The sequence below is a fragment of the Crinia signifera genome, chromosome 6, assembly GCF_055691185.1.
Source record: "Crinia signifera chromosome 6, ASM5569118v1, whole genome shotgun sequence".
NCBI lineage: Eukaryota > Metazoa > Chordata > Amphibia > Anura > Myobatrachidae > Crinia > Crinia signifera.
The window spans coordinates 24,353,403-24,365,146 of record NC_139222.1 but is presented as its reverse complement, the minus strand read 5'-3'; the positions used below and the strand labels follow the sequence as shown (position 1 = coordinate 24,365,146).

General features: G+C 49.5%; 1 protein-coding gene across 6 annotated transcripts in view; it reads left to right on the top strand.

Annotated features, from left to right (window-relative positions):
* Positions 1-8,738: 8,738 nt before the first annotated feature.
* The window catches only part of LOC146010146 (uncharacterized), an 85,168-nt gene continuing 82,162 nt past the window's right edge, over positions 8,739-11,744 (top strand). For 3 of the 6 annotated variants that reach the window (XM_083151097.1, XM_083151099.1, XM_083151093.1), the window contains exons 1-4: positions 8,931-9,190; positions 10,085-10,237; positions 11,135-11,326; positions 11,449-11,572. In XM_083151097.1, coding sequence (XP_083007223.1) covers positions 10,133-10,237; positions 11,135-11,326; positions 11,449-11,572 — 421 coding nt within the window. In that variant the 5' untranslated portion in view covers positions 8,931-9,190; positions 10,085-10,132. Of the gene's footprint in view, positions 8,906-8,930; positions 9,191-10,084; positions 10,238-11,134; positions 11,327-11,448; positions 11,573-11,744 lie in introns of those variants that run through there. The other 3 variants (XM_083151094.1, XM_083151095.1, XM_083151098.1) reach the window with 3 other exon arrangements.

Genomic DNA, 11,744 nt, shown 5'->3' with positions numbered 1-11,744 from the left:
TGCACTCATTACTCACTGACACATGTCCCAGGTCACCCAGCAGGTGCACTCATTACTCACATGTCACAGGTCACCCAGCAGGTACACAGGTGCACTCATTACTCACTGACACATGTCCCAGGTCACCCAGCAGGTGCACTCATTACTCACTGGCACATGTCCCAGGTCACACAGCAGGTGCACAGGTGTACTCATTACTCACTGACATTTCCCAGGTCACCCAGCAGGTGCACAGGTGCACTCATTACTCACTGACACATGTCCCAGGTCACCCAGCAGGTGCACTCATTACTCACTGACACATGTCCCAGGTCACCCAGCAGGTGCACAGGTGCACTCATTACTCACTGACACATGTCCCAGGTCACCCAGCAGGTGCACAGGTGCACTCATTACTCACTGACACATGTCCCAGGTGCACAGGTGCACTCATTACTCACTGACACATCTCCCAGGTCACCCAGCAGGTGCACATGTGTACTCATTACTCACTGACACATGTCCCAGGTCACCCAGCAGGTGCACATGTGTACTCATTACTCACTGACACATGTGCCAGGCCGCCAAGGTGTACTGATTACTCACTGACAGGTTTACCAAGTCACCCAGCAGGTGCACTCATTACATACTGACACATTTCTTAGGTCACCCAGCAGGTGCACTCATTACATACTGACACATTTCTTAGGTCACCCAGCACCCATCAGCTTCTTGCAGTGTGCCATCTAGCGCATCCTGTAACATTGTGTTGTACTTGGGGTACAGTATTCCGCATTACACGCTATAGAGGATGGTGCCCGACTTAATGACAGATGCTAACTGGTTGCTAAGGGCAACTGCTTTCATTTATCTCTCCCATAGGTCTTGCAGACTCAGGGCCCAATTCAGACCTGTTTGCAGTTACAAATAAATATGGCAGATGATTACAATACACTGCGCATGTGTCCGGGTCTCAGTATGTATGTGCGAGGCATCCTGCAGCTATCTCTATACACACCATTCACACAGTGGGCGGTATTCAATGAGCCTGATTCGCCAGGTTTTTATGGCGAATTTGTGCTGTTTGGCGAATTTTTGACTAAAACGGTGAATCACCCTATTCAATGACCAGATGGCGAATACATTTGAAGGTTTTTTTCGCCATGATTCACCGAGTAGCAATCACTATCTTTTTATGGTGAAGTGGAATGTGAACTTTTAAAATAAAGTGTTTTGTTTTTTACATTTGGTGTCAAAAAATCTGGAATTTTATTCTGAGGAGGGGCATGCTATTTTTATTCATGTGCTGTAAGCACATGAATATATATTTAATTTTTAAAAAATATATTTTTTTTTTATTTTATTTTTTTACACAGCAGCCAGCAGGGGGCGCCGGAGCCGAGCCGCTCATTAGATATTCATATATTCACTGCACCCGATCGTTACATATGCACGATCGGGTGTATTGAATATACCCGGTCCCCTGCTGGCACCCCCGGGGGGCAGCCTGTGCTGCCTGGCACCCGGGGAGCTCCCCCCCACATACGCTCTGGGGCAGGCAGGGAGACTTCCATCTCTCTGCCTGCCACCGTCCTCTGGCTCCCTGCGGCGTTCGCCGCAGGAGCTCATATTCGCCGGTCAGGGGCAGCAAGCCCCTGACTCGTTGAATACCGGAGCCGGCGAGGCTCCGGAACGTGGTGAATGTGCAGCGAATCCTAAACAGGATTCACTGCACGTCGCCGGTATTCACATTGAATACCGCCCAGTGACTGACAGGACGGAGGCGTCTGGGGGTGGAAACCGGCCGTCTGAGTAACTGCTGGGCGTGTCTGGGTAACCGCTGGGCGTGTCTAGGTAGCCGCTGGGCGTGTCTAGGTAACTGCTGGGCGTGTCTGGGTGTGACATCAGCGTCAGGCTGGATCTGCCTCTCCCCATGGTAAGTCCAGGGCTACGCGGTGCCTGGTGCCCAGTGTAACAATCATTACATGGTGACCCTGTTATGATGGGTGTGGACATAGTCGCACGGCTGAGAATAGATTTGTAGCAGTACACATCCCCTCACACATCCAGCACATTCATTCACAAGGCGGGATTTCACTGTAACGGGGAGGCGGCTTATCTGAGCGCTGGCCGTGCGAATTCCTGGCCGTGTGATCAGGTATGAATTGGAAAAGAGGAAAATGGGCTGCGCTAGTGCATGGGTCACCAAAGACCATATACCAGGCATGTCCAAACTGTGGCCCTCCACTACACATCCCAGCATGCATTACCATAGTTTTAGCATTCCCTAATAGCAAAACTGTGGCAAGGCATGATGGAACTTGTAGTTTTAACAAGAGCTGGTGGGCCATAGTTTGGATATGCCTGCCATCTAGTAATCAGAAATATATATTTTTAAATATATATAAACCGGGGTGTGGCTTGGAACTGGAGCAGCAGGTCACTTCTAAGAGCAGCTCCTGCCACCAAGCAGCTCTTGTGCCCTTTACTGGACACTCCGACCTCCGGTGAACAGCTGGGTGCCTTTTTGGGTCAGCACAGCCAGTTTTATATCGGGGCCTAGTCGAGGAGGTGAAGCCGCGGCCTAAATTAGTGGCCTGAACCTGAGATGCCTGGATTCATCAGCACGGAGCTCGAACTCCGGCCTGGGGGACGCCGAACACCACTACCAGGTATCTTTGAGCTGCCCAGGCTTGTTGCCAGCCCTTTACAGGCCACCCCAGCCCCACCACCACACAGTAGCTGACCTGCTGACAGGGCAGGGACACTCACAGAATGGGAGGCCGCCATCTTGGGTCATTGCCTAGAAGCTTTACCCCTCTGCTCCTTGAAGGGATCCCTTCTGCCACTGGATTCTGCAAAGACTAAAAAATGAATCACAGTGGGCATACACCATACTGAAGCCCCATTTATGCAGCCCACTGAATACAGCTTCCACACTTTAGGACGCTGCCTGCTTGCTCCATTGAAGTTTAAAAGAAAACTTCTCCGGTGCGTGTGCCTATAGAGGCCGCATTTTATAAGAGGGCTCCCCAACCCACAGCAGTTAAAACCACTGTGGGACCATCTTCACCCCTCCGAACTGAGCGGACGTACCCTGTGGGGTCAGGGATACTGGCGGTAAGATCTCCTTTTACCACCATGGTCAGCCCCCGCACCACTCCCCACCGGAATGTGCGTTTACCCCCTCCCAACTGCGACCACCCTGAGAGGCACATTACAGAACTTACTGCCATCCAGGTACCGCGCTGGCCACTGCCTGGTTCACATCTCCCCTCCCCAGTGCGGCAGGTTGTACATCCCCCCCATTTTCCAGCCCAAGCCTAAGGACACCACTGGAGGGGCCTCCGATCTTGCCCACCTTTCACAGCAAGGAGCACCACTGAACTATCTACACTTGGCACCCCCCCCCCTTTATCAGCCACACTACAGCTCTGCATATCTACCACAGTGTGACATGTAGACGCTGAGATACCAACATCAGGCTTTCTCAAAGAACACCATTGGGAAGGGATAAGGGTTGGGGAAGTGGAGTTGAGTTTTCGGCATTTGCCGATGACATTCTCCTCTATTTCTCCAATCCTAAAACAGCGATCCCAAAGGTCCTCACCATACTGTCCAAATTCAAGATGATTTCGGGATTCAAAATTAACTACCTCAAAACAGAGGCACTAGCCTTCATTCCTGAAGGACAACGTGGGTGGAAGGACTCCTTCCCATTTCGATGGCCCCAAAACAACCGTCTAACATATTTAGGTATACAGATACCAAGACACCCGTCCCTATTGCATGACTGTAACTATCACTCACTTCTCCGGAGAACCCTCTCGGACTTTTACGTAGCGATGAACCAAAAAAATCTGCACAGGGCGTATTTCACGCCCAAGCTTAAGTGTGTGTTGGGCAAAGCACACACCTCAGCATTCACTACACACTGTTTATGGTCCTGTCCTCTGGTGGGTTCCTTATGGTCCGACCTTCAAAGTGATATAATCCATGACCTACATCTATCATTCACCATTAGCAACACGTGGGCCTTCTGGGGTATAATCCCTGCTGACTCAAGGCAAGGTCTGTCCATTGGTAACCTGACACTACTCAATAAACTAGCTGCAGCAGCCAAAAATACCATATTATCCCAATGGATATCCCCCAAACCGGTATCGATTACGCTACTATTCCCCTGACTATCCTACTACTAGTTCCACTTAATCATTATAATTGGTACATTCTTAAGGTGACTTCTATAATATCTGCACCCGGTCGGTTTTCTTTGTATAAGTTTATCCTACTTGTTATTCACTATGGACTGGTCTGAAGTCTCCCTGCAAAAAGAGAAGCGAACAAAAAACTTATTTGACAACACTCCTGAGACAAAGTTTCAGCCTCACAACATGGTATAATGCAATCGTGATAGCTACAGGCCAACCCTTCTAAATAACCTCTGCGTATGTCTTAACTCATTTTTATGTTCACGAATTCTAGGAGGTTCCTTTGTGAAGCTCTTTCAGTTTGTATTATGTTAATTAATTCTCAAACAATATCCATTTGTTTTCACGTGACTGGAATATATGCTCTACACGGTGTGAGTTCTGTTGATGTGTGAATTTTTTCTGTCAATAAACTATTTTTGAAAAAAAAACTTATATAGATATATAAACCAAATTCGAATAAGAAATTCATTTATTTCTATATGAACTAATGCATAATAGTACTCATGAATAGTAAAAAAAAAATATAACATGAATCATCCAATAGACATTAATGGATGAATGCTGCGCTCGTTGGTATGAACGGAGGTGTCTGTGCAGCAGCGTCCTGAGATAGAGGAACATACAGATGGATGTCCGTGAAAGGGAAATGATCAGGGAAGGAGACCTTAACGCGTTTCATCACAAGCCCTTTTCCATTGGGACCTGAGGACGCTAGGCTCTCACACTTACTCAGTATCAATAGCTCACAGGATCCATAGGAAGGCAGCATTTCATATATATGCATTATCCACTATAGCTGGAGCTTCAGACTGTGAAATATAAATGGCACTATATATATATATTTATAAGTTCTTCTTGCCCTCAGTGTGTTGTAATATTTTAATGTCTAGACTGCAAAAGGTTTATAGACTGGTCTGTAGCGCACCCAGCAGCCACAAAGTTATAATTCCAAAAAGGTCCCTTACAAACCTTCACCAACACCGTATACAAATAAAAAGAGGAATACAACTTATCAACGCTTGGAATCTTGAATCCACCCAGATCTCTCCGACATAAAAATGAGAGCAAATAATAGTGAAGTACGTTTTCACAATGCACTCATTTAATACAATACATAAAATACATAGGATATCCACAATACAATCACATAAAATTAAACTTAAACGAATCCTGAGGTAAACAGATACTGACAGATTTTAATGTCTGTTGGGTGTAATCATTTTTTTTGGTACTTGTGTAGTTTCGCGGCGGCAGCCTAAGCTACGTTGTTAGCATAGCCCAACGGCTGCCTAGCGTAGTCAGCGTAGTGTCTCCATGGCAGCCCTGCAGAGTTAGCGTAGTGTTCCCGCGTCAGCCCTAGGCAGTGTAGTCACCGTACTGTCCCCGCTAGCTGCAGCTCTGTCCCTGGCAAGCCTAGAGAGCGCCTCTCACACAGCGCCATTGACCGCCATATCCCCTGTGCTGGCAGACGCCGGCTGAGAGGCAATCATGCAAGCGTCTCAGATGCTTGTGCGTCTCAGTAATTCTTGCAGCAGGGTACGTGTCCGCTTCAGGGAGACGGGTTTATGGGTTCGGTAGCACGTGCGTCTCGTGCGCAAAGGGGGGGGGGGTGCGGATGCAAGTGCATCTCATGCACAATAAAGGACACATTTGCCAGTGCTCCATGTTACATACTGGCAAATGCCTCCTTTTCAAACCCCCATTATCCATGGCAGGCCAAAGCATGGCGAGCGCACGCGTTACGTGTCCTCCCGACCTGTTCATACCCCCACTATCCACGTTGGCGTGGAGTTGATTTTATAAAGTGTGGCGAGCGTAGCAAGCCACCGAGCCCGAAACGTGGCGAGCGCGAGCCCCCTGAGGGGACACTGATTACTTGACATGTATTCCGTGTCCACTCGCCACGCTTCGGGCTCGGTGGCTCGTTACACTTTATAAAATCAACTCCCTCCCGATGTGGATAGTGGGGCATGAACAGGTTGGGAGGATGCGTAACGTGTCCGCTCGCCACGCTTCGGGCTGCCGTGGATAGTGGGGGTGTTTGAAGAAAACATTCACACCTGGCATATCATACATCTGAGACAGTAATGACGACATGTGTTAACAGGTAACTGGATTTTAGTGAATAAAGAAGAAGAAAAACAACGAACAATGTTCTATAATATCAAATAACAAGTACAAGAAAGTATAAAAACAGTCATTCTTCACTTTCTGCATTCCCTTCAGATGCAGCTGATGTTGACGCAGCTGCGTCTGCATTTGTGTCGGATGATTTGTCGGCCGTTGGGACCAGAGTTAGTGCATGTAAAATGTGCAGGAAAGCTTTCTTGTTGAGCCATATAGGGGGAGATTCTCTAAGAATCTCCGCCCCCCTTCGCATATTTAATTATCGCATATGCTGTAACATATACGATAACTAAGGCAAAGGACAGCTCTTGCGTTAAGAGCTGTCCTTTGCGGTGAGAGTCGCCGGGTCCCAGCAGGTCCCGGCGGCTCTCCCCTCCCACACCCGGTGCTGCTGCTACTGAGCCGGGCTCTCCTCCTCCCTGCACCCGGAAGAGGATCAGTGCAGGGAGGAGGTCACAGGTCCGGGCAGCACTGCACTGTGCTGCCCGGACACAGGTGAGGGGGCGATGCGGGGCGGCGGGAAGGGGTCGGCGCAGGGCGGCGGAGGGTTGCGATAGAAGCCCATTGGCTTCTATGGGGCATCGCCAGATTTTTCTGGCGATACCCCCCGCTGCGGTAACCCGGCGGGGGATGCTTACAGCATCCCAAAATGCGGTAAAACCCCCGATAACGGGGTTTTTACCGCATTTTTAGCTTAGAGAATCTCCATCATAAACTCCTGCAGGTAGGAGTCGAGGTATTGACGCGCAGTGCCCCTCTGTCTCTTGTTCCTCCACTTGCATGACCCCCAGAGCCTTTCAATGTTTTGGGTATGAACCCCAGTGTCTGGGTCCATGAAATTGTAGCGGTGGTTGACGCGCGCATGATGGTACCCCGCCTGCTCCAGTTGTTGAGTGTTGTACGTGCGCCAACAGTCAGAGTATATGGTGGTACCCGGTTCAATAAGCGTCTGGATGGTGGACATCAGGGTGCTGGCATCATGGTCTGCCACAGGTGTTACGAAACATTCACCTGTCTCATGGGATATGCCACCAAACAGCCACTGCTGAGGCAGGACACGTCCAACATGATTCTAATTCTATCTGCACAAGTTACAGCTGCCCCACCTGCAGTGCACATGGTTTTGTCCATCTAAGAAGGATTTTTTCAGAAAGAGTGAACTAAAATAAGGCCCCTAGTAACTGCATTGTTACCTTTTACACATACTGAGAGGCTTCTCCCTCCACATAGCACTGCAGCTGGGGAGCGTCAGACCCAGCCAGTGCGGCACATACAGAGAGATAGATAGTGCAGCGTGTCACAGAACCTTATTTAGATCCATTCGGTCCTCGGTACATTCTGTTCACCGGGTGCACGCAGCCTAGATGGTGAGCGGGGGGCGGAGAAGGGTAGTGGGCGCCGGGCAGCACCATTACCATATGGGAACACCCAGCGTTTCATGGGTGTTCCCAATGAGGCCGTGACGCGAGTGCTGGGGGCGGGCAGCTCAGAGCACCAGATGTCAGCTGCCCCCTCTGTCCTCGCACAGTTTAGTCACCATATATAGGTCTCTGAACTGCCAGCGCTCGAGAAAACGTTCGATGGTCACCGGCCAACGAATGACGTCTCCCCGCCTGAGAATGGCCGATTATGCAAATTATTCACTTGCAGTTGTGCCTGTGAGGGGGGATGCGGCTGGCACTGCGGGCAGCGTGTGATGGACTCGCAAGGCTGCAAAATTTGCAGTCTTGCGAGTCAATCAGAATAAGGTCCACAATGTAGCAGCCTAAATAAAGGAGTCCACGAAATGCTTACTCATAATCAGGGCTATTTTTGTGCAGGCTCCAGCAGGAACTGAGGCCCTTATTCTAGTTCACTCTTTCTGACAAAATATTTCTTAGATGGACAAAACCATGTGCACTGCAGGTGGGGCAGGTGTTACTTGTGCAGAGATAATTCGAATTGGGTGGGGTTTTACACCTGCCTCACCTGCAGTGCACATGGTTTTGTCCATCTAAGAAATATTTTGTCAGAAAGAGTGAACTAGAATAAGGGCCTCAGTTCCTGCTGGAGCCTGCACAAAAATAGCCCTGCTCATAATTAATCTATTACAGGAACTACAAGTCCCAGCATACACACCAGTGTACAAGAACTACAAGTCCCAGCATGCACACCAGTGTACAAGAACTACAAGTCCCAGCATGCACACCAGTCTCTGCCATGCAGCACCACAGCTAGGGCTGGGAGGACTCGGCTGCTTCTCCCTGGTCCCAGTGATAGCACACACCTGGTATTATACTGCAGCCTGTGTGAGTAGAACAGCAGCTCCCCTGTAAGTGCCCTTATGGCTCACACCCAGCAATCACTACTATGCTGTTACTAGCAGTATAATACCTGGGGTCACCTGGTGCCAGCTGCAGCACTCTCCCTCCTGCCTGCCATGCACACCAGGAAGGGACGTTTCCCTGGTAACACAGCTCCTCCCACTCTGCCCACACAGGAAATACACTTTGGCTACAGCCGCGGGGGAGTCTGGGAGCTGGGTACAAACCACAACAAAATGGCCGCCGCTGCATGAGGACACTGGAACATCACTGCCGGAAGCGGTAAATGCCCCTGGGAGAATGCATATAGAGAGTTATGTGATGTGAGGTCCCCGGTAACGGATGGATTCCATGTTGTATATTCTAGTGCCATAACAATTGTTCATTGTGTGAGGGAGCGGCGGCCATTTTCCCGAAGACCAATCCCAGTGTTCAGCGGCGGCAGCATGTAGGATCCCTGCTGGGGCAGCCCTGCGTGCTGATCTTACCTGAGGCCTCTCACTTCCAGCAGCCACGGTCATTAAGTTACGGGGGACCGAGAGACGACATTGCTGTTTCTGGCAGCAGGTGATGGTATTGTGCTGCCCTGGTGTTATTATACAGGTGGTGCAGGCTGTGGTGCCCTGTTATACAGGGGGAGCGGCTTGTGGTGTCCTGTTATACAGGGGGAGCGGCCTGAGGTGTCCTGCTATACAGGAGAAGCAGCCTGAGGTGTCCTGCTATACAGGAGAAGCAGCCTGAGGTGTTCTGTTATACAGGAGAAGAGGCCTGAGGTGTCCTGTTATACAGAAGTGGCCTGAGGTGTCCTGTTACACAGGGGGAGCGGCTTGTGGTGTCCTGTTATACAGGGGGAGCGGCTTGTGGTGTCCTGTTATACAGGGGGTGCGGCCTGAGGTGTCCTGCTATACAGGAGATGCGGCCTGAGGTGTCCTGTTATACAGCAGGTGCGGCCTGCGGCGTCCTGTTATACGGGGGGAGCGGCCTGCGGCGTCCTGTTATACGGGGGGAGCGGCCTGCGGCGTCCTGGTATACGGGGGGAGCGGCCTGCGGCATTCTTTTTATACGGGGAGAGCCGCCTGCGGCGTCCTGATATACGAGGGGAGCGGCCTGTTCTACGGAGGAGCGGCATGCGGCGTCCTGTTATATGGGGGTGGGAGCTGGTTGTGTTGTCCTTTTTATAAAGGGTGAGCAGCCTGCGATGTCCTATCATACAGGAGGAGTGGCCTGTGGTGTCCAGTTATAGGTGTCCTATTATATTTCTTTTGAGACAACCATTCACTACAATCGACGTGTAACGCTATTATTTCCTGTAGCACTTATACTATATATATATAGATATATAATCTATATGTGCGGAAACATAAGAGGCTTCTGTTGGCCTCTGTTTGGATTTTTTTTACCTTTACCTAATATGTTACATGTGTACTGTGTGGTGTTTATTGTAATTATATTTACACCTAGACAACGGAGCAGAGAGGAAACAGAGTGTTTACTAGACATCACGTGAGGATGAAACACGTCACTGATTCCCCGAGGATGGACAAGGACCAGAGTCACATGACTGAGAGGATTCTAAATCTCACCCTGGAGATCATCTACCTGCTAACTGGGGAGGTGAGGAGATCTGGAAGTGTCACTGTGACATCACATATATCTATAGTAATAATACAGGGTCGTGACTGGGGAGGTGAGGGGATCTGGTAGCGTCACTGTGACATTACTTATATCTATAGTAATAATACGGGGTCGTGACTGGGGAGGTGAGGAGATCTGGGAGTGTCACTGTGACATCACTTATATCTATAGTAATAATACAGGGACGTGACTGGGGAGGTGAGGGGATCTGGGAGCGTCACTGTGACATCACTTATATCTATAGCAATAATACAGGGACGTGACTGGGGAGGTGAGGGGATCTGGGAGCGTCACTGTGACATCACTTATATCTATAGTAATAATACAGGGACGTGACTGGGGAGGTGAGGGGATCTGGGAGCGTCACTGTGACATCACTTATATCTATAGTAATAATACAGGGAGGTGACTGGGGAGGTGAGGGGATCTGGGAGTGTCACATCACATATACCTATAGTAATAATACAGGGACGTGACTGGGGAGGTGAGGGGGTCTGGGAGTGTCACAGTGACATCACTTATATATATAGTAATAATACAGGGACGTGACTGGGGAGGTGAGGGGATCTGGGAGCGTCACTGTGACATCACTTATATCTATAGTAATAATACAGGGACGTGACTGGGGAGGTGAGGGGATCTGGGAGTGTCACTGTGACATCACTTATATCTATAGTAATAATACAGGGACGTGACTGGGGAGGTCAGGGGATCTGGGAGTGTCACAGTGACATCACTTATATCTATAGTAATAATACAGGGACGTGACTGGGTAGGTGAGGGGATCTGGGAGTGTCACTGTGACATCACTTCCAGTAATAATAAAGGGTCATGACTTGGAGTGTGTGCAGTGATAGTATATTTTCCAATACACAGGGTTACACAGTAGTGAAGAAGACATCTGGTGATCACGAGACACCCAGTAGCCATCACTGTGTGTCAGAAGGACCGAAAATGACCCAGAGCTCCATCAAAGTGCCCCCACCTCACTCACTGATACATGGGAGAGACAATGAGCAGAAGATCCTGGAACTCACCAACAAGATCATCCAGCTGCTGACTGGAGAGGTGACTGCTGGGAATGGGGCATTATACAGTAACACAGGGGGATGTGACTGCTGGGAATGGGGCATTATACAGTAACACTGGGGGATGTTTCTGGGTGATGATTGTATTGTTGTATTTGTCAGGTTCCAATAAGGTGTCAGGATGTTACTGTATGTCTCTCCATGGAGGAGGGGGAGTATATAGAGGAACACAAGGGTCTGTACAAGGACGTGATGATGGAGAATCACCGGCCCCTCACATCACTGGGTAAAAAGAGATATCTTTTTATTGTATATGGTAGAGCAGGTATGGGGGCCCCCTATATACACACATCAGCTGCTAATTACACATGTACAATGTAGTCACTCACTGTATGTCTCCTACAGATGGGGCCAGTAACAGAGATACCCCAGAGAGATGTCCCCGTCCTCTGTATTCC